At 44.8% G+C, this 21901-nt stretch overlaps 1 protein-coding gene across 3 annotated transcripts in view; it reads right to left on the reverse strand.

The window, feature by feature from the left end:
* Positions 1 to 21901, reverse strand: part of ITGA6 (integrin subunit alpha 6) — a 65008-nt gene that overhangs the window by 15426 nt on the left and 27681 nt on the right. For 2 of the 3 annotated variants that reach the window (XM_053359496.1, XM_053359503.1), the window contains exons 3-16: positions 21301 to 21380; positions 19467 to 19722; positions 15631 to 15762; positions 11988 to 12201; positions 11172 to 11365; positions 10266 to 10354; positions 8141 to 8268; positions 6655 to 6750; positions 4331 to 4392; positions 3124 to 3311; positions 1634 to 1792; positions 741 to 856; positions 448 to 637; positions 121 to 204 (exon numbers count right to left, since the gene is read on the reverse strand). In XM_053359496.1, coding sequence (XP_053215471.1) covers positions 121 to 204; positions 448 to 637; positions 741 to 856; positions 1634 to 1792; positions 3124 to 3311; positions 4331 to 4392; positions 6655 to 6750; positions 8141 to 8268; positions 10266 to 10354; positions 11172 to 11365; positions 11988 to 12201; positions 15631 to 15762; positions 19467 to 19722; positions 21301 to 21380 — 1988 coding nt within the window. Of the gene's footprint in view, positions 1 to 120; positions 205 to 447; positions 638 to 740; positions 857 to 1633; positions 1793 to 3123; positions 3312 to 4330; positions 4393 to 6654; positions 6751 to 8140; positions 8269 to 10265; positions 10355 to 11171; positions 11366 to 11987; positions 12202 to 13187; positions 13305 to 15630; positions 15763 to 19466; positions 19723 to 21300; positions 21381 to 21901 lie in introns of all 3 variants that reach the window. The other variant, XM_053359511.1, reaches the window with a different exon arrangement.

The following is a 21901-nucleotide window of genomic DNA, read 5'->3' on the forward strand; positions in this document are numbered from 1 at the left end:
CCTTTGTGCCTCGGTTTTGGAACGCTTCGGAAGTCAAACAGTCTTCCAGAACGTATTACGTTTAAAAGCCAAGGTACCACTGTACACCAGGCATTGGCTCTATAAGAAAAAACCACTTACAGAAGAATTTCTCTTGAAAGGATTTCCAAGTTCACAGTCTACTTGAGAGCCGTTTGGATTAGCCCCGCAGGTCAGTTGTTTCTCCTGAGTTAAAAGAGATCGATGTTTCAATGCAAAGAGTTAAATGAAATAACGAAAAGGTTCTTTGAACGTCCGCATCACCTGGGACTCAGCTACATTAGCAAAGAAAAAGCGTTTTACGTGCGTTATAACACGGCGACACGAGATGACATTGTGGAGTCCAGTGTTTCACCAACGCGATTTCCCGTGATAAAGTTTACAACGTGTTTTCCTGAAATGCTTTTTTTACACAGAAACAGAACTTACCGGAAAGGCTTTCAGCTCCCTAAAAGCAGAGTAAGTCAAGCTATCTGGAAAGGTAGCTATGAGTCTAGCTTCATGGGCATCTTCGCCATCTGCCTCAGGATCTCTTGGGTCCGACGGATTGTTTGTCACTGTGATTTCAAGGGCAATGTCTTTTTGGTCTTTGAGGACAAGCACTGGAATGTTGTTCTTACTAAGGACACAGAACGAGTCAGGTTTTAGGGACTGGCGGGAAGAAAAGCCTCCAAGGAACACAAGCGACTTTATTTTCAAAACTGGTATCCTTAAAGACTTACATTGGTAAATAGGAAAATCTGTCTTCATTTCCTTCTTTGGTGCAAAATCTGTAATGAAGCTTCAAATTGCTGTGGCAAATATTGTCTTCTCCACAACCTTCTTTCAGGAACTGCACCTACAATGAACACAAGTTTAGATTTGAAACAGCATTGAATTTAAAGAGTTACAGCCACATAGGAAACAGAGGAGGTATAGTAATTTTGCGCCACGAGTCACTTTTTTGGTCTTTTTCCGCACGACACCTAAATTCAATCAACCCAAATAGTGCTGTGCCAAATTTCTACACCCAAATATTTATGAGGTGCAGAATTTGCTTTCAAGGAGTTTGGAAAGCCTGACAATGTACCTATTATTGGTCTTGTGCCTATATACCGTATTGGCCTGAATATAAGCCTCACTTTTATCCCAAATTCCGACCGTGAAAAGTTAAAGTGCTGCTTATATTCGCGACCTTACGGTATGCAGCCAGGAGCGGGGGCAAACAGCAAAGTGGCGCCCGCCCTGTGCGCAGCCCCGCATCCTCTCCTCGCAAGGCTGGGAAGGGAGAGCGTGAGGAAGGGGAAAGGCCACCCGCAATGCCCCCCCCCCCAGTATGCAGCCAGGAGCAGCAAGGAATGGAGTGGCTTATTTTGGGGTATTTTTTCTTTCTTTCTCCCCCCACCTCCAATTTTAAACATTTAGCTTTTACAGTCATACCTCATGCCCCCTGTGAGTTTTGGATTAACAGACAGCGCACTCAACAAGCATGCAGGCATTACAAACACAGATCTCTGAATTGTTACTCAGACAAACCTTTCCTTCTTTCTATGTGTTTCTGAGACGTGGTGCAAAGTGAACTAATCAGGCTGGAACAGATCTCAGGATTAGAAAAGGAAGGGGGGGAAAAACTTACTTCAGCATTAACTGTACTTGGTTCATTGGAATTTAGAATGGGAAGAAGTTCTGGGAGCGACCGTCCTTGTCTCCTCCTAGACTGAGAGCTGGACTCGGAGCCGTTTATTGCGACGCCAACTGTTATAGGAATTGGACGCAGTTTATCTTTGATATTTTCCTAAGAGATACATACATTTGAATTATTAGCACACAGAATAACCCCCTGCTGGGTTTGGCAGCAAATATCCTGGCTTCAAAATTACTGTGCATTCAGCTTGCACGAAGGCCCCAGCCTGCACAATGCCATCACTGTGACAACATCTCGGTTTCCAACACTGGCACATTAGTTCAACAGGCTAGGGGCATCCCACAAATATTTAACCTAAAAGTAACTACTCGCATTGCCAAACTATTTATGTATGTGACAGCAGCAGCAGCTAGGATATTATATGCGCAGAAATGGAAAGAAGAGGTTCCAATGAAGGAGGAGTGGCTTTTGAAAGTAAAGGACTAAACGATGAACTTTTTATAGAGGAATGGAGGCCTTTAGTGGACTATTTTTAAAAAAATATTAAAGTCAAATGAAATGGTGGGCAAATTCCTTGCTTGTAACACCAAAGGGCGCAAGCAAGGAATTTGTTCCTAGGGTGCTTACATACATGCATAATGTTTTGATATTTCTATCATATAACACCGGTCTTGAAAGACCTACACTGGCTCCCAGTACATTTCCGAGCACAATTCAAAGTGTTGGTGCTGACCTTTAAAGCCCTAAACAGCCTCGGTCCAGTATATCTGAAGAAGCGTCTCCACCCCCATCGTTCAGCCCTGACACTGAGGTCCAGCTCCAAGGGCCTTCTGGCGGTTCCCTCCCTGCGAGAAGCCAAGTTACAGGGAACCAGGCAGAGGGCCTTCTCGGTAGTGGCGCCCGCCCTGTGGAACGCCCTCCCACCAGATGTCAAAGAGAAAAATAACTACCAAACTTTTAGAAGACATCTGAAGGCAGCCCTGTTTAGGGAAGCTTTTAATGTTTAAAAGGTTATTGCATTTTAGTGTTTTGTTGGAAGCCACCCAGAGTGGCTGGGGAAACCCAGCCAGATGGGCGGGGTATAAATAATAAATTATTATTATGTTATGCAAACTCCTTTTGCCTGAACTAAAGAAACAAACATGACATTGTTATTCTGTGCAATGATTTGAACATGCAAACTCACGGAGCTCGCGATAGCTGGCATACATGTTGTTCTACTGTATATTAACAACAACCCTGTGAGGTAGGCTAAGGCTGATGGAAACGGACTGGCCAAAGGTCACCCAATGGGCTTCATGGCTGTGTGGGAACTTGGCCACAGGTTTTCCCAAGCCAGCTTTCTAATCACGGCATCACAACGGATCTCATATGTGACCACAAGCCGGAGGCCACCTCAAGTTCACCTGAAAGCGTATTGTTGGCGAAACTAGACCTGAATGGGGCAGCATTAGAAACAGAAGCCTCTGGGCTTCTCATACCTGCAATACAAGTTTTTTTGTCACACACTCTTCTTTCTTCTGTCCTTGGAGAGTCACACTCCCACTCAGCTGATCGGAGAGTCGCTCAAGAGACTGCCCTCTGGAAGAGAGTCGATCGGAAAACTGCACTCTGGATGGCCAGCCCGATCGCCTCCTCTCATTTTCTACTTCAATTGTATAGTTCAGAACTGGGAAGGGGGTGGGGTTGGAGTGGAAAGAAAAAGAACCCTCAGAAATAGTATAAGGGAAGACAAGTTGTACCATGTTTAATTCACTGCTCTTTGTTTAAATAGTACTAGAAATCAATGCAGTTCAGCCTTCCTAACCTAGCGCACTCTAGATATTGCTGGACTACAAATCCCACCATCCATGCCTTAGGGGGCTTATGGGATTTGTAGTCTGTGGATTAAACCACAGAGCCTAGGACTTGCCAATCAGAAGGTTGGCAGTTCGAATCCCCACGATGGGGTGAGCTCCCGTTGCTCAGTCCCTGCTCCTGCCAACCTAGCAGTTTGAAAGCACGTCAAAGTGCAAGTAGATAAATAGGTACCGCTCTAGCGGGAAGGTAAACGGCATTTCTGTGCGCTGCTCTGGTTCACCAGAAGCAGCTTAGTCATCCTGGCCACATGACCCGGAAGATGTATGCTGACTCCCTCGGCCAATGGTCAGGGGTCCCTTTATCCCTTTACCTTTACCTTAACACGTGGGGAGGGGCACCAGGTTGGGAAAGGCTGGTATACTATCTTACAGATGTTGTACATTATCCCATTTTTCCCTGCCTTGCCCTGGAAGGCAACAAGTTTTATTTTATTTTTATTTTTTTTAGATTTTTTATAGGCATATAAAACATATACATTTAGTACACATACATAACACACTACCTTATTTTCATAACATAAAACGTACCTACATTACTCTATATAATACCTATCTATACTGTACATATCAACATACCTACACACCTAGGAAGGCAACAAGTTTTAAGACCTGGTCACCTTGCAAGATGTGCCACTGAGCTGGCTTTGTAAGGACACAAGTGTCGAACTTCAGGCATTTTTGCATGAACACGTGAAGTTAAAACAATGCAGAACAGGGGATTGCAAACAAAATAAAAATTGGGGTCCATGGACACATTTGCAAATGGGAAAAATTGTTGTGGGAGCTACACTTAACGATATGCAAGTATCGTTATATCATAGCAACTTACTTAGTTTGGGGTTGAAGTCACTGGAACTAGCTGTGTACTCAAAGCAGGCTTCAATGTTCACGCTGGAAGAATTCAAGAGCACAGAAATAAACTTCAAAGAGTTCAGCACTAGAGACATTTCACCAAAAGCTGCTGGGATCTCGAGAGTAAATGCATTGCTTCAATGCCCACCCTCTATAGTCAGGTACTTGGTGCCATAAACACATCTTCTGTCGTCTTGAGGCCTGGTGTTTGTATTGTCCCAAGAAGGAAAAGGGAAAGAGACTGCTATGGTCAACCCCTTGAAATCCTTGCTGCTCTTCTGCCTCTTCACTGCCACTACCCCATCTGCTCTAAGCAATCAGTAAAGTTGGGCGATATATACGCCATACCAGTTAAAAGACAACTGAAGGCAGCCCTGTTTAGGGAATTTTTTAATGTCTGAACCTGTATTGTTTTTAATATTCAGTTGGAAGCCGCCCAGAGTGGCTGGGGAAACCCAGCCAGATGGGCAGGGTATAAATAATAAATTATTATTATTATTATTATTATTATTAATAATAATAATAATAATAATAATAATAATAATAATTTGTTTGAAACCGGTATGGCGTTCAGATCACAATACTGGTTTCAGACAATTTTAGCTGGTTTCAGACAATTTTACCAGCTCATCCACTCATCCATCTAAGCGATGGGCGGGGTTTGCAACCCGGCCCAGAATTCCCGAGCCTGGGTGACACCCCACCTTGCTTGCTGGACCGTTGCTCCGCCCCCTCCCCGGCTAGCCAATCAGATGCAGGCTGGGGGGCAGAGTGAGGGCCAAGTATATTGATAAATTGTCTGAAACTGGTACGGCGTTCAGATCGCACTACTGGTTTCAGACAATTTGAGCTGGCAATACGGTGCACCAGCTCAAGTTGCAGGCGGAGCTGAAGAAGGTTCTGGGGGAGCACCTTCTTGGGCTCTGCCTGCCTGCGTCTTTAAGGAAGCCCCCTGCCTCTCCAGCTTGCGTGAGCCTGAGTGGTATTTGTACTTGCTCAGATGGGGGACAGGGCGCTTCCTGCCCCCCACCTGAGCAGTTTAACGAAGCCCTGATGTCCCTCCAGCTTGCTCAGTAGGGCTGGGTGATGTATCTCAGCTGTTTCTTCTTCCTGTAAGGTGGTGGGGATAGGAAGACGCAGCTGCGATACGTTCCAGACATCGTGATGTATCAGCGTACAGTGGAACCTCGTGTTATGTACTGTCCTCCTTGCGAACGCTGCAGGTTACGAGTTCCCCTAACCAGGAAGTAGATGCCCCTTGCTGCGAACTTTGCCCCGGGATGTGAGCGGAAGTCGCGTGCAGGCAGCGCAGCAACAGCGGGAGGCGCCATTAGCCAAAGCTGGCCTCATGTTATGAGCAGTTTCAGGTTACAAACAGACCTCCAGAACAGATTAAGTTCGTAACCAGAGGAACCACCGTATTGCGGTATAAAGCTGCTGATATACCACAATGTTGAAAACCGGATGTCGCCCAACCCTAGTGATCAGGGACAAGAACAATGTGAAGAAGAGCTTGCTTGGTGTTCTGGGCAACGGTACAGGCTGGTCCCAAAGAGAAAAGGCAATGGTGACTGCAGCAAAAATGGTGACTCGTGGAGCAGGCGCACTGCGGACACCTTGCCCAAGGATCTTCAAAAACCTGGCAGCGCGGTCTCCACCATAAAAGGTTTGTAGGGCTCCAGCCTTGAGCTCCAAGGAGAAGAAGCCAGCTGAGACCAGGACTGCCATGCTGGTGGTTCAAAGCCCACAGAATCAGAGGCTGGTGGTTCAGAGCTCACAGAACCTGAGGGTTGGACCCTGAAGAGCTGAGCCAGGACCCTCACGGTCCCCTAAGCACGGCTGGCCAGAAGAATTGGGTGCCTTCCGTACTACAACATTTGCCCAACGGTACAGGGAAGAAGTGTGCCTTGAGCGGCCACAGAAAGGCAAAGCAAAATTCCTCTTCAGGCCAGGTCTTTAAGAACTGCGGCCTTCAGGCTAGGAGAGTAGATATTGGTAAAGACGGCGAGGAGGAAGAGACCCATGAGGCCCTGCTGCCTCAATATGGGAGAGGGATGGGTTGGAACAATGGTCCCTTGCTTCCAACATTACCAAGGCAACATGGCAAGAAGAGGCATTGTTGTAGCTCTTAAACAATACAGGAGTAACATCAACAATCCAACTTAACAGGTAACAGTGTATTTGCAGGCTGGCATAGTAACCTCCCATGCAGTGCACCATATAGTGGAAATTCTCGTGCATATGAAACACATGAACGTTTGCCAAAACATTGAAACAAATATTAGGAATTCAACGGCTTACCAAATCCCGCTGGGGACTTCACAGTTCTTTTTCTTTAGGTCTATTCTGCCAGGGTCTATCTTAATAGTTTTCTTAACGTTCACCACAGGCCGCGATCTTGTATGTCAAGAGGGAAGAGGAGGTTGGGGAAGAAACTTGTTATTTTGATGAATGGCACTTGAGGAAGGAATTCTTAGGCTAATAAACAGGGAAAGTCCGGTTGGGCTTTCTATTTTCATGCTGTAGTAGGGAGAGGCTCTGACAGAGTGGCCTAGTTCTTTGCAGTGTGTTAGCACCGAAAGCACAAGAGGGTTTAGCGTAAAACATTTAATCAAAATATGTTGCACATCTGATAAACAAAGGCTGGGTGACTGCATTTAGAATAAAACTGACTTCTCTTCCTCAGTCCTAGTCTGTCTGTCATTCTTTCTGTCTGTCTCTGTTTTTATGCACAATTATTCCCACAACAGTGGCAACTTAGGCCTGGATGACATTCTCCTGTGTCTGGTCTGTTCTACTTTAGGCAGCAGCGGTGGTGTAGCGTGGGATGGGGGCCAAAGGGGCGGTTTCCCCATGCTCAAAACAGTTAGGGGCGCAAAATTTCAACACCCATTGCTGCCTCAACACAGCTGCACGCTTCTGCCACAGGGCTCCATTGAAAACAGCTTGTCCATGCGAACCAGGACAAAAGGAACGGCTCTTATTTTCTTATCTCTGCGGCTGCGATCTCTTGGGTGACATGGATATCGCTGGGCAGTTGAATGTGCACCCATCCATTTCCCTCCCGCCATGGAGCCCCGGGCACTGGCAACCCACGCTACGCCACTGGGCAGCAGATAGAGTCACATGACTGGCTTGGCCATCCACACTGGAAAACAATTCCCTGAACACTGAAATATTGATTGTAGGGGGGGAGGATTCTAGGCCCCCAACACTCTGAAATGGTACAGTCCAAGGCACATTTACTATATCATCATTCCTATGTCTGAGAGAATTATGCCCATGTGACTGCTCTTGTTCAAGGACTCACTTATTTTAATATTTATGAAAGTTTGGGGCCTCACCGTTCTTAAAAGATGAAAAGTACACAGTGGAAACTCATGCCAACTGTTAAGTCTTGTCTCCTCAAAAATGTTTGGGCTCAGTGGCACATTTGGAAATCTAAGAAACTGTTGTTGTTGTTGTTGTTGTTGTTGTTTAGTCCAACTCTTCGTGACCCCATGGAAAAAACTTAGGGCACCACAAAATACCCATTTCACAGAAGAAAACTGGTGATGCTCAGACTCCCCCGCCTCCTCCAAATAAACAAAAAACCTGTGCACACCCCATAACAAATTAAAAAAACAAACAAAGAAAGCAGGAAACCTTCCAAACAAACAATGCCCCAAACCCTCAGTTATTTTTTAAGGGTGACAAAGGAGGTGTCTGAGAACAACCAGGGTGTGACAGGTGCCACATTAAGGACCCCAGAGTTAAATCAAGGTTAAATCAAGAAGGCGCTACACACCTGTAAACAGCTACAGAATCTGAAAGAGACCCAACAGCAATATCAGGATAGGAGTTTTTGTCAAGGTCCATGTTTCCGGTGATAGAATAACCAAAGGACGAGACTCCGTTTGCCCCACCATCCAGAATCTGAAACAGTGCGAAAAAATGGAAATTGTTATGCTGTATTTTGCTACTTGACTGCCATCCATAAACACTGTTGTCTTTGTAGTTTTTCAGTGTATTGGATTTTGGGAATATTTTCTGATATGTTCATGTCCCTGCATACAGTCCTCTAAAGATGAAGGGTGGTTTAAAAACATTTAAATAATAAATGCATGTATTTAGCAGCTTCATCTGGTGTGGGGAACCTTTGGCCCTTGAGATGTTGCTAAACTACAACGTCCCTAATCACTGAACAGGATTGCTATGGCTGATGGGGCTTGGAGGGTCATACAACTTGGAAGGTCAAAGATTCGCCCTGCAATTAGTAGAACGTCACCTTAGGAAAAAGGCAGAGAGTAAATCAGACATAGAAAAGGGTCATAAAAAGGGGAGCACAGCTAAGGGAAGTCAGAAAGGAGCCGCAATGGGGTACACACTATGGAAGAGGGTGCTGTCAAATGTCACAGAATCATAGGCTACCGTATTGGCCAGAATATAACCCACACCAGCAAATAAGCCGCACCTTAAAAATTTTTTTTGGGGGGAGACAATAGCCGAATATAAGCCGCTCCCTTAAAATTGGGTTACAGGCTCAAAATCGCTGCGGTTGGTAGAATTGCAACTCCGAGCCAATTTAAGCCTTTGATCTTGCAAGCCCGCAAAAGTTACCGTAGAATCGCTGAAATCGCAAATCGCTATTCAATTGGCTGCAATTCCACAGGCACTGACTCCCGTAAACGGCAAATGAACAGTCTCAAGCTCGCAAATCGGCAATAAAACATTTTTTTGTTCCGTTTTACCGTATGTCTGTTTCGGCGGCGATATCGTATGAAAGCCCATTTTTGTAAGGTTGCGAATTTAAGCCGCATTTTCAACTTTTCACGGTTGGAATTTGGGGAAAAAGTGAGGCTTATATTCAGACCAATACGGTATCAATGGAAATTAGGTGAGCACTTCCCACTGAAAAGAACTAGCCAAGCATCTATCTCATCAACACCAATCTCCAGAACCATAAGTCATTATAAGAATTATTGATTAATGCAGTTAAAAGAGTCCATTGACAAGCCATCGGGACACATAGTCAATTTCCCCCCAAGATTTCCTGTCTGCATAAAGCTTATAAATAAAAACAGAAAAATCAATGGCAATTAAAACAATAAAAGAATATCACGTCTGCATTTATTAGGAGGCAGGCCATGCTCCACACATGCAAAAAATTAATAATACAAAAAATAATAATAATACAAATCTGAAGGAAGAGCTGAATTCTGCAACAACAGGATAAAGGCCTTTATCTTATTGTCTACAGAAGGCAAAAGACTTAGCAAGCAGCGTCTCTTAAGAGGAATAGCTTGAGGAAACGTAGGACAAAACCGTTCCAGAGAGCTACAATTTCCAGCGTGCTTTAACAACCAACCTCTCTTTCCAGGAAACTCCGGAATTGAAGCTCTATTAGGGGAATAGGGATCCTAGTTCGAAAGCACGTCAAAGTGCAAGTAGATAAATAGGTACCACTCCGGTGGGAAGGTAAAAGGCGTTTCCGTGCGCTGCTCTGGTTCGCTAGAAGCAGCTTAGTCATGCTGGCCATATGACCCGGAAGCTGTACGCCGGCTCCCTCGGCCAATAAAGGGAGATGAGCGCCGCACCCCCAGAGTCGGTCACGACTGGACCTAATGGTCAGGGGTCCCTTTACCTTTTACCAACACTCAATGCCCTTATAACCAACTACAGTTCCCAGGATGCATTGGTGGAAAGCACGACTGTTTAAAGTGGTATGATATTGCTTTAAATGTATAGTGCAGATGGGGTCTTACATGAAAAGATATTAGGAAGAGAAGAGAGTGCTGTGCAAAGTCAAAGGAGAGAGGGAAGCAGGTGGCAGAGAACTATAAGTGGGCAGCTGCTTGGGAGAAGCTTAGGAAACAAGCGAAATAAATATTTCAGTTCCACTGGAAGGAGAAGCGAACGTCACTAGCTAGTACCTGTGCTGGTTTTGTGTTTATCCCGTCCTTGGAGCCATGATAAATATACACCTTGCCAGAGTCGTCATATGGAGCCCCTACAGCAATATCTGTTGTATAAAAAAAGAGAGAAGGACAACAACAGTCAAACTGAACATGCAGGTTTTCAAAGCTACATGGATTGCTCAAATAAGGCAGGGCCCATGGAGTTTGTCCAGGCCCAAGAATCAGAAATTAGACGCATTTGGCAGCTGGCGCAGGTGCAATGGCAACCACGTGGAGATCTCTGGATGCCAGGCAGGCGACTGGGGAAAACAAAATGTTCACTTAGAAAAGGATCTGAAACATTTTCTTCCTTGGAGCTTGAATTTGTTTTATTCTGAATTGTTTTATTTGACGTTGTCATGTTGTTGTAAACCGCTTTGAGATGTGTTCTTTAAAATATAAAGCGGTATAGAGATGGAATGAATGATGACAACTTCCTTTAGTAGTGTTTTCCTTTGAAATGTTCATGTGGTTTTTGTTGTTGTTAATTTTGCTGTGTTAAATGTGCTTTTGTAGTCGAACCTCCTTTGTAATATTTCATCTTGAAATATTTAGTTTCCCGTTAATCATGTTGCTTTGAATGTATACTTTCTATTTGACTTTCTCCAGAAAGCAGGTTATTGGGGTTTGTTTTGTTTTTTGCTTTATTATGTCTTTTATGTCCTCATTTTGTCTTTTGTATCTTGTGATCCACCCTGCATTCTTCAGATGAAGGGCGGTATACAAATTTAATAAATAATAATAATATTCTGGATTGTTTTATATGATGTTTTGATGTAGGTTGCAAACCGCCCGGAAATATTGTTCTTAAAAATATAATGTGGTATAGAAATGAAATTCATCATCATCATCAAAGAGCAGGCCAATCGTTTTCCAGCTTACCTTCAAAGCCATCTTGGTTAATGTCACCAATATTTTCGACTGCGATTCCAAACATGGAGTCTGCTGGTCCCGTGAGCCGAACTGGTTTGACTCCTTCCCACTTGCCTTGCTGGTTAATGTAAATGTACACAGCACCGCCAATTTCTCCTTCCCTGTCAAAGTACTGCGGCGCTCCAACAACAATATCTTGCCAACTGAGAAAACAACAAGTTCATTGTGTTTAAGGCAACTGTGAGAAGCAGGTGATAAAAGTGACCTCAGAACGATAACATGTTCAGCAGAGTGCACAATTCAACACAAGGCTTCCAAATAATACAGCTGCTCAGAGAGATCTCTTGAATTCAGTTTTAAGAAGTTCAGTGATAAACGGCTAGATTTCCACCCCCCTGGCCATTTCTACAGTACTTTGCTGTATTTTTTTACAGTGTTTTATTCTCACTGAACTCACGACCATCTTGCCAAGTTGGTCACTGCTCGTCCAGTTTTTGCATGTATGGAACTTGGGCTGCATTCCTATGATCACTCACCTGGGAGTAAGCCTCTTTTAACTCAATGGGACTTACTTCTGAGTAAACATGCACAAGATTGTACCGCTCATAAGAGTGACTCAAGTTCATGATTGGGAACAGCCTCATTTCTCCCCATAGCTGACAACTTTCCCCTTTTCTTGCGAGGAATCCTATCCGGAATAAGGGAGTTTCCCTTAAAAAAGGGGAAACGTTGACAGCTATGTTTCTCCCACTTTGCAAAAAAAGAAAGATGCGATCACATTTCCCCATGGTACTAGAAGAAAGAAGAGCTAGAGGGCAGACTTACCCATCACTGTTGAGGTCTACAACGGCCACATCATAGCCAAAAGAGGAGGCCAGCCCCTCGCCTTCAAATGTGTGCTCGGGAGACAATGCCCGTTGAATGACAGTGTCTTTTTTCAAAAGGACAACCGCTCCACTGTGGTTTGCTCTTGGAGCTCCAGACACAAAAGTGAGCTCGTTCTGCGAAGTGATGCCTTTTCCAGAGTCCAGAGAAAAACCTACCGCACAACATAAAACAGACAAACAGTTGAAGGTGTGGTGCTATTGTAGGGCAAAGCCTCTGTGATTGTTGCTAAGTTAATGGGGTGACTGGAAGCACAGGGTCAATGAAAACCCACCTAACAGGGTCTACACATGTAGATTAAAAGCTTAAACCTGTCCTCTCCCAGCAGACACTGAAGCAGGCTCAAAGCAGCACATACAGTGGTACTTCGGTTGTCGAACGTAATCCGTTCCGGAAGACCGCTCGACTTCCGAAATGTTCGACAACCGAGGCGCAAAGGGCAGTCTGCAAAGTCAGTGGAGAAAATTGGGGGGGAATGCAGCAGAAGCCTTTTAAATTCTGAGGAGCGTTCGAAAACAGAAGTGTTTACTTCTGGGGTTTCGGCGTTCGAAAACCAAAACGTTCGGCGTCCGAGTCACTTGAAAACCGAGGTACCACTGTATACAGTGCCGATTTCAGAGAGCCACATTCATAGCAATTTCGTTGTGCTTTCTTCAGACTTTGTAATAAATAAAAATTGATTCAAGCGTTCACTTGCTTTAACAGAGCACTCCCATGATGTTAAAGGAATGTTAAGACCTCATGAAAAATGTATCATGCTTATGGCGCGATTCCCCCAGGTACTGATGCTGAACTTCTACATTCAGCTCTATAAGTACAGTACAGTGCAGTAAACAATTTGAGCACTCCCTCTTTGGTGCGGCCACCTTCATCTTACTGGCTCCTCTCTATCCACGTTTTGGTGGAGCAGTCAATGAGGTCCACAGGCTCTCCATCCTTGACTTGCAGACACCTAGCCAAGCCAGCACCCTGAAAGCTTGAGTCCTGAGGATTCTTTTTCGCTTTCAAAAGTTCCCTCGTCTCATTTGAGCATTTTCCACAACACGCACCAACTTGAAATGGAAAACAAATAATGATGTCGAAAGTCTGGAATGTAACGAAGGAAGCGAGATGGACAACCGCTATTCAGAGGTCACAAACCTAGATAGCTATTCATCATCAGATCGGTGGCCTTGCCTACCCTGACGTTGGGAGGCAGTGTTTTGTACACAAACTGATCGGGGCTACCAAAAGACACACTTGTCAGGAAAAGGAGACCTGCAAATGTGGGTGGAGAAAGAAGATGACGGAAAGAAAGAAAGAAGGACAAGTTAAGCAGAGAGCATAACAACATGGAGACTTAGGGGGGAAACCTGAAGGAGAGCAGAAGTTTTACCAGTGGAAATATAGGCAAGTTACATCCTTTAGGGCCTTGCCTGAAGCTACAGGGCATGTGACCTGTTGCCACACAAGAGGTTGGGGGTTAACACTCCTACCCTTCTATACCCATTAACATCTACAGATTTTCTCTCACGGCAAATGGGAGTCAGATTCGTGGAAACCTCCCCGCTGAACAGATTGCTGTGAGGGCTAAAAAGGTCCTGGATTGTAAAGTACAGTGGTACCTCAGGTTAAGTACTTAATTCGTACCAGAGGTCCGTACTTAACCTGAAACTGTTCTTAACCTGAAGCACCACTTTAGCTAATGGGGCCTCCTGCTGCTGCTGTGTCACTGGAGCCCGATTTCTGTTCTCATCCTGAAGCAAAGTTCTTAACCTGAAGCACTATTTTTGGGTTAGTGCAGTGTGTAACCTGAAGCGTATGTAACCTGAGGTACCACTGCACCGTATTTTTTGCTCTATAAGGCGCACCCTGTTTTAGAGGAGGAGAACAAGGGGGAAAAAATTCTCCCTCTCTCTGCAGCACCTCTCCAGCAAAGCGAAGTCAGAACAGCAAGAGGGATCGCTGCTCAGCAAAAGCAGCGATCCCTCTTGGTTTTCTGGCTTCTGGGATAGCCGTGCCAAGCCTCTTCAGGGCAGGGGGAGCATTCCTCCCGTTGCCCCGAAGAGGCTTCGCGCGGCTATCCCTGAAGCCAGAAAACCAAGAGGGATCGGCGCGCACCTCGTACCTACGGGACCGCCTCTCCTGGTATGCCCCACAAAGAAACCTACGGTCTGCAAATAAAAACATCCTGAAGGTCCCAGGCCTCAAAGAGGTTAGGCTGGCCTCAACTAGAGCCAGGGCCTTCTCGGCTGCGGCTCCAATCTGGTGGAACGCTCTGTCAGAAGAGACTAGGGCCCTGCGGGACTTGACATCTTTCCGCAGGGCCTGCAAGACAGAGTTGTTCCACCAGGCCTTTGGTCAGGGCGCAGCCTGACTCCCTCCTCTGGCAACCTGCACAGAGTTTTGCTTAATGGTTGCCATTAATTTGATTTTAATTAATTTTTATAATGAAATATTTTTAGAATGTTGGTTTATTTGATTGTTTGATTATTTGATTGTTGTTAGCCGCCCTGAGCCCGGCTTCGGCTGGGGAGGGCGGGATATAAATAAAATTTATTATTATTATTATTATTATTCAGCGAAAGCTGCGCAGCCTGCATTCGCTCCATAAGACCCACACACATTTCTCCTTACTTTTTAGGAGGGGAAAAGTACGTCTTAAAGAGCGAAAAATACGGTAAATTTGGATCCTGCCTCAGAGCTTTAAAAAAAATGACGCTGTATTAACTCAGCTTACACACAAACAGACTTTTCCTTCCATCCCCTTCATCAGTTTTAATGTCAAAATATCATCCTTGGGCTCAAACGTTCCTCACAAAATCTCATCCCAAAGTATGCTTTTACAGATGGGTTGCTATTCAATCCTTAAGGGCCCCTATCCCTTCTTGGAGGAGACATGCGCAAACGCCGGTGAGTTGTTTGCTGTTCTTCACCGTTTGCGTTAAGAAGGAATTGTTTTCACCGTTCGTTGCAAAACGCCGCAAAAATTGCACTCAACTGGCACTCAGAAAGCGAGGGCAAACAAAAATGCAATCTCGACAATTTGCCATATGACACACCAATCTTGCGGGGTTGGCAAAGAGGCCTCAGAAGTTAGCTGAGAAATTCTGGATCTCGATCCGCTGGAGATATACCATGAACATCATTTCTTAGCCATCACAATCTTTTTGAGTAACAAAGGATTTCATTAAACTTCCCTGTGCAAGACATTTTGAGGTAAAATGGCTTAGGGCTACTAATCCACATACAGTACTTACTGTGTGTGTGTGAAAGAGAAAGACAGAGAGAGAGAGAGAGAGAGAGAGAGAGAGAGAGAGAGAGAGGTTATAATCACGATGTAAAAATCTGCAAGTCCTCATCGGTGCTCTGAAATGTCTCATTACATTAGCAGCTCTTAGAGGTACCTCAACCAAGAGTACCATTTTACACTTCAAAGCAGTGGTGGAAATGGCAAAGGAGGGCACGCACAAAAAGCTCTTGGTTTAAACGCAAGCGGGTTGGGAGGGCCCGTAACTGAATTACTTTCCAACAGCGTTTCACTTTTTCGCTCCACATTTGGGTACTGAAATTTCCTCGAGATCTCTGAAGAGCTTCGTCCTACCTAAGTAACTGTTAGATGGAACAGGAACTAGGCTCTCATCAAGCTGGTTCTCCCCGCCAACTTCGTAAGGCCCATCGTCATAGATACCCATTTCAAAATATGACTGATTCCTTTGCTCTGCATGCACCACTCCTAGGGGGGAAAAATATGAAATGGCAAAGAACAAAAAAGTGGGATGAATGACAAAGGAAGGGAGAAGGGGAGGGGAATAAAATAAACTTTAACGCAAACAGAAGACAAAGCAACTATGGTATAATCCTTGTGGGAAAGGGAGGGAGGAACATTGATACGCAACACTGTGTAATGGGCCCCATTCTAGACTTGGGTTGAAGTTGCAGGATGCAGCAAATATGTGATGCTATTATTATTGTTTATTAAATTTGTATACCGCCCTATACCTGCAGGTCTCAGGGTGGTCACAACATAAATCACAATATACAAACACAAAATACACAATAAAAATAAAAACATTCCAATAATCCTCCCCCAACACTTGTTTAAAGGCCATCAGATATCAATCAGGTTCTGTTCACAGAAGAAAGTTTTTGCCTTAAAGGTGAATAATGACTAGAGAGTCATTATTCTAGAGAGCTAGAATGCTCACTAGAGAGAGCATTCCACGAGTTGGGAGCCACTGCAGAAAAGGCCTGTTCTTATGTTGCCACCCTCCAGATATTTCAGGGAGGAGGCACACAAAGAAGGGCCTCAAAAGAGGAACTCAGGGCCCAGGTGGGTTCAGAGAGAGAGAGAGAGCGGTGGTCCTTGAGGTATCGCGGTCCTAAGCTGCGGTAACCAAGGAAAATTGGCCAAGTAAGAAGAGAAAGAGAAGGCATAACTTTCCTCTTGCATTGCTCTCTCAACTCCACCACCTTCAATTCTAATGGGATGGAATTGAGAGCACCAACTCTAAGAAAGGTATTTATTTGGACCATGTGGTGGCTGCCAGGGGAACAAGGGAACTTGGGGTGCTCTTTTGACACACCCACCCACCCTCAAAATGGCCTCTTCCGAGCCCCAGTGTACAAACAGCACAGAACTGGCAACGGCACAATAATGGCAAAGGAGTTTTCCTCCGGTGTGCCAAATCATCCTCCAAGAGGGAGGTCCTCAGCACCTTATGTTCCCTCAGCCATCCTCCACCTTCGGCAAGGGCAGTTTTACTTCCACAACCCTGAGGGTTGATACAAAAAAAACTAAGTGATTTGTGCTGATAATGAAAAGCTAAGTTACTCAGGAAGTCACGTTCTGAGCCCAAAGTCCACAGAAAAGTCATTTAAAATCAGGAATTGTCTTAGCACTGGGTCAAGGGGAGATTTTTTTAAAAAAGAACGTGGCCTTTCCCAAAGTGGTGCCCTCCAGCTGTCTGGGTCTATAAGTCCCATCGGCCCCCTACCAGCGTGACCAACAGACATGCACTGCAACAACATGTGGACAAATTGGGGTGGGCTGCAGTAACAGGGAGGATCCTGCTTATCTGCATCTGCAAATGAGAGGTGGCATTTCGCAAAGACTCTTCAGCGTGGATGTTTGTTATAAACTTTTTTTTTTCACGCGCTAATACCATAACATTTAAAAATGTCCATTATGTTAAATCCCTGCTGCTGCTGTTGCTTAGGTAAAGAGCCGTCCCCTAATTATGAAAACACACTTCTGCACTATTTAGAAAGCAAGCACTTCGGTTTTGACAGGTATACAATACGCTCTCAACTAAACAAACGTGTGTGTTTTTTCTCCAGGCCGTAAAAGAGCACTCTTCAAACCAAGCGCTGCGGCAATAAGTACCTGCAATTCAACTAACGCAATGGCTCTTTATTTGACGCACCGCATCAGGGTGGTCCAGTTTTCAGAATTTGGAAGGGTAAACTCAAGTACACCTTGCGCCAAGGGTCAAGGGTTTTGCATGGTTCATGTGCGGGGCACAGGGGCACTCTGCTATTTTTGCAAAGGAGAAAGGTCAGGGAAGAATAGAAGGCCACAGCTGTTGGCATGACAGAATGCAGCCAAAAACAACAACAACCTTGTTTTTTTAAAAAAGAAAAGTGGTATTTCACAGCTTTTTAGCCTAAGTAAGCACAAACCAATCCATCGGCTTTTATTTAATTTGGAGGCCACAAAATTCAACAGGATTTATTTATTTATTATTATTACTACTACTACTATTACTGTCGTTTTATTTTTTCAAACATTTTCCCCCCAACTGAGTGCATTTTTACTTGGCTACAAAAAAATTAACAGTGATCTCGGCTGTGGCAACTTTTTTGTTCCGGAGGCCACATTTACCCTTGGTCAACCCTTTGAGGGCCACATGCCTGCAGTGAGTATGGCCGCCCTATAAAAGGTAAAGGTAAAGGACCCCTGGATGGTTAAGTTCAGTCAAAGGCGACTATGGGGTTGCGACACTCATCTTGCTTTTCAGGCCGAGGGAGCTGACGTTTGTCCACACACAGTTTTTCCCGGTCATGTGGCCAGCATGACTAAAAGGGACACCATGACGGAAACCAGAGCGCATGGAAACGCCGTTTACCTTCCCGCCGGAGCGGTACCTATTTATCTATTTGCACTGGTGTGCTTTTGATTGCTAGGTTGGCAGGAGCTGGGACAGAGCAACAGGCGCTCACCACGTGGCGGGGATGCGAACCACCAACCTTCTGATCGGCAAGTCCAAGAGGCTCAGTGGTTTAGACCACAGCACCACTCACGTCCCAGTAATATATCGAGTAGGCCACCCTATATTTTCACATGAGCACACACACACAGGGGGTGGAGATGACATTAGGGCTGGCGATATATCGATATATCATCCAAAACCGGTTTGAAGTCTGTATTGTGATATCCATTTCATAATTTTTGACCTGGCAATATATGGCAAATCATGATGTTTGTTTGTGCGCGCACGTGTGTGCTATGCAAAAATCAAAATGTAAGGAAAACCATGAAGCCAACTGATGCTTCTCGATTCCTGCAGCGCCTGTTAGCTCTGCTGGTTCAGCTCTCCCTCGCCTCCTGCAGACGGGAGCGAATCTCAAGAGCAGTCGCCGGCAAAAATCACTATGTGGGAAAAGCCATGAAGTCAGCCCATGCCTCTTCATAGCTCCACACTTATTGCAATGTTTAGCTGGTGATATATCACGATGTTGAAAACCAGGTATCGCCCAGTCCTAGCGATAAAATGCCCCCAGTTCTCAGCTGATCTATGAATGTTTATGGGGGCGGGGAAATGTGGGAACTACTGGCCTAGAGAGAGCAATAGTCTGACTCAGTATAAAGCACCTTCATGTAATTTAGTGAAAGCACCAATTCGGGAGCATGAAAAGCAGATACAGTGGTTCGCTTGGTTCTCGAACTTAATCCGTTTCTGGGAGTCCGTTCGACTCCCAAAACTGTTCGAAAACCAAGGCGCGGCTTCTGATTGGCTGCAGGAGCTTCCTGCACTCAATCGGAAGCCGCGCTGGACGTTCGGATTCCAAAAAAACTTCCAGATATCACTTCCGGGTTTGCGGCATTTGGGAGCCGATTTTTTCGGGAGCCAAGCCGTTTGAGTACACCTAACGTTTTGATTTGGAGGGAAAGAGCATCAATGTAGGTGGGGGGGTATACAGATCAAGAATCTACAAACAAAATAACAAAGTTGTTGACACTGAAACAGCAGCCAAACTGTAAACGGAGAACAGAAATCATAGAATCGTAACACTGGAAGAAATCACAAGGGTCATCTAACCTAACCCCTTTTTGCCCAGCGTGGGGCTCGAATCCACAACCCTGAGATTCAGAGTTTCATCCTCTACTGACTAAGCTACCCCGCAGGAGTGATATTTGAAGAAAAATCCAAGCCATACCTTTCCAGTTATAAGCACCCGGTGCCCCAAACACAACATAATGAAAATCTCTGGTGAAAGTGGCAGCTACGCCTTGCTGGCAGGAGCCAAACTTCTCATGGCCTCGCAACCGGCCATCGCAAAAGCTCCAATCCTCGCCACCCATTTCCTCGCTGCTGGACAGGTCCTGATTCAGCACGTAGCACTTTCCAATGATATCTCGGGTTTCCTGGATCGTGTTGACGTACTGCCTTTTCTCATAGCGATGGGCACAAGTCTGAAAGGCATTAAGAACACCGTAGGCAATAAGGAAAGCTGAGCTGCCTTATCCGCAAGAGAAATGAAAAGGGGCCACTGGCACTTCAGCAGGGCAACTATATGGAGGTTGGCAGGGCTGAGGAATTAAGAGGGTACAATCCTAGATTGGCTGACATCACATTCACTGATATTGAATGCTTCCGCGCTGAACAGCCAACATGCTGCCATACCAAAGGACGGATGACTTTTAAATCATCTGGAAGTATGCATTTTTATTTTGCCTCACAATATTTTTTTAATTAGGACAGTTACGGGAAGGTATCAGTGAAGCATTCATCAGTTTGATGGCATTATTATTATTATTATTATTATTATTATTATTATTATACCGCCTTATACCTGGGGGTCTCAGGGCGGTTGACAGGATAAAATGAAGATATAAAACCACAAAATACATAATAAAAATAAAAACAAAAACCCAACAGCCCCCTTCAAAAAACAACACATTTTAAAAGGGCAAGGGATGTAAATCAAATCAACCCAAGGCCTGGTTAAAAAGGAACGTTTTTGCCTGGCGCCTAAAGGTGTATAATGAAGGTGCCAGGCGAACTTCCCTGGGGAGAGCATTCCACAGATAGGGAGCCACTACAGAGAAGGCCCCGTTCTCATGCTGCCACCCTCCGGACCTCTGGAGGAGGGGGCATACGAAGGAGGGGTTCAAAAGATGATCTCAAGGTCCAGGTAGGTTCATATGGACAGAGGCGGTCCTTGAGGAATTGCGGTCCTGAGCCATTTAAGGCTTTATAGGTCAAAACCAGTACTTTGAGTTGGGCCCAGAAGCTAACTGGTAGTCAGTGCAGTTTGACCAGGATCGGTGCAATATGCTCAAACCTGGCTGCTGAATTCTGCACTAGCAAAATAACTTTTTTAAAGGTTCTGTGAATGCGCTCTCTTTTCCTTAGAATATGAATGTTGCAATGGTACCTGAAGACCACTGTGCCTAAGAATCAAGAGAAGTATACACAGGATGCAAGTGAAACCTGTAATAAAATGTTGCGGTGTGGAGAGCTGTTGTTCCGATTTCCAACCACTCCATTTCCACCCCCCAACATTCAGTCGCCATTCCATGGCCACTCAGCATGTTTACTCCCCATTGGACTATTTTGTGGGTTCCTTCCCACTAGGACCCCCCCACTAAATATTTTTGTGCATCTGTAGCTTCCAGGTTTCCTTCAAGCCTGCTCTGCCTACCGTATTTTTCGCTCTATAAGACGCACCTAGTTTTGGAAGAGGAAAACAAGAAAAAAAATATTCTGAGCAGCCTGCATTCGCTCCATAAGACGCACACACATTTCCGCTTACTTTTTAGGAGGGTAAAAGTGAGTCTTATAGAGCAAAAAATAAGGTACATAATGGTGGCTGATAGTAATATAATAGTAGCCATTCTTGACCTTGTAATCAATGGCATTCACGGTCCAAAAACTGGAAATAGAGGGAATTATTTCTCAGGTCGATTCCTAGTATTTTTCAATTTAAAATGTAGTGAGAAATACCATTAACAAAATGTCTGCCGACTGGTGATTCACGGAGAACTTACCACGACTTTTCCCCCAGGCCCTTGACTCTGGACAGTAACACCCATCCATTGGTCTTCTTTGCTTTCTTTACTCAGATCAGCTGAAAAATTATCACAAGGTGATTTTGGGTTTTTTTTTAAAAAAAACACCCAACTTCTAAAATAACATTTCTCTAGAGACTTACAAACATATTATTTTAACTACGACTCCGCTGACAGGTAAGGCTACAATTCTATACACAATTTACCTGGAGGAAAGTCTTGTTGGACTCAGTGGGGTTTACTTCTGAGTAGGAATGCTTACGATTGCACCATATATTCATTCAATACCTGAAACTGTCTTTAGATGGCAGTGTTTGCCTACAATATTCACACAGGACGGTTCAAATGAGCATCACTACGGACATTTCGGCCTGGGAATATTAATATTATATTTAATTTTGAGAGGATTAAGTGATTTGCAGAGCTATATAACAAAGCTGTGACTCCTCTAGTGCCTTAACTGAGCTTTTTTTTAAAAAAAAAAAAAGAAAGACCCAAAAATTGTTAAGCTTTTTCCCCCCTGGGGAAGCGAGAAAGTTGCATCCCGCCCCCACTCCAAATGTCAATTCTGCCTTTGAAA

The sequence above is a fragment of the Podarcis raffonei genome, chromosome 1, assembly GCF_027172205.1.
Source record: "Podarcis raffonei isolate rPodRaf1 chromosome 1, rPodRaf1.pri, whole genome shotgun sequence".
Taxonomy (NCBI): domain Eukaryota; kingdom Metazoa; phylum Chordata; class Lepidosauria; order Squamata; family Lacertidae; genus Podarcis; species Podarcis raffonei.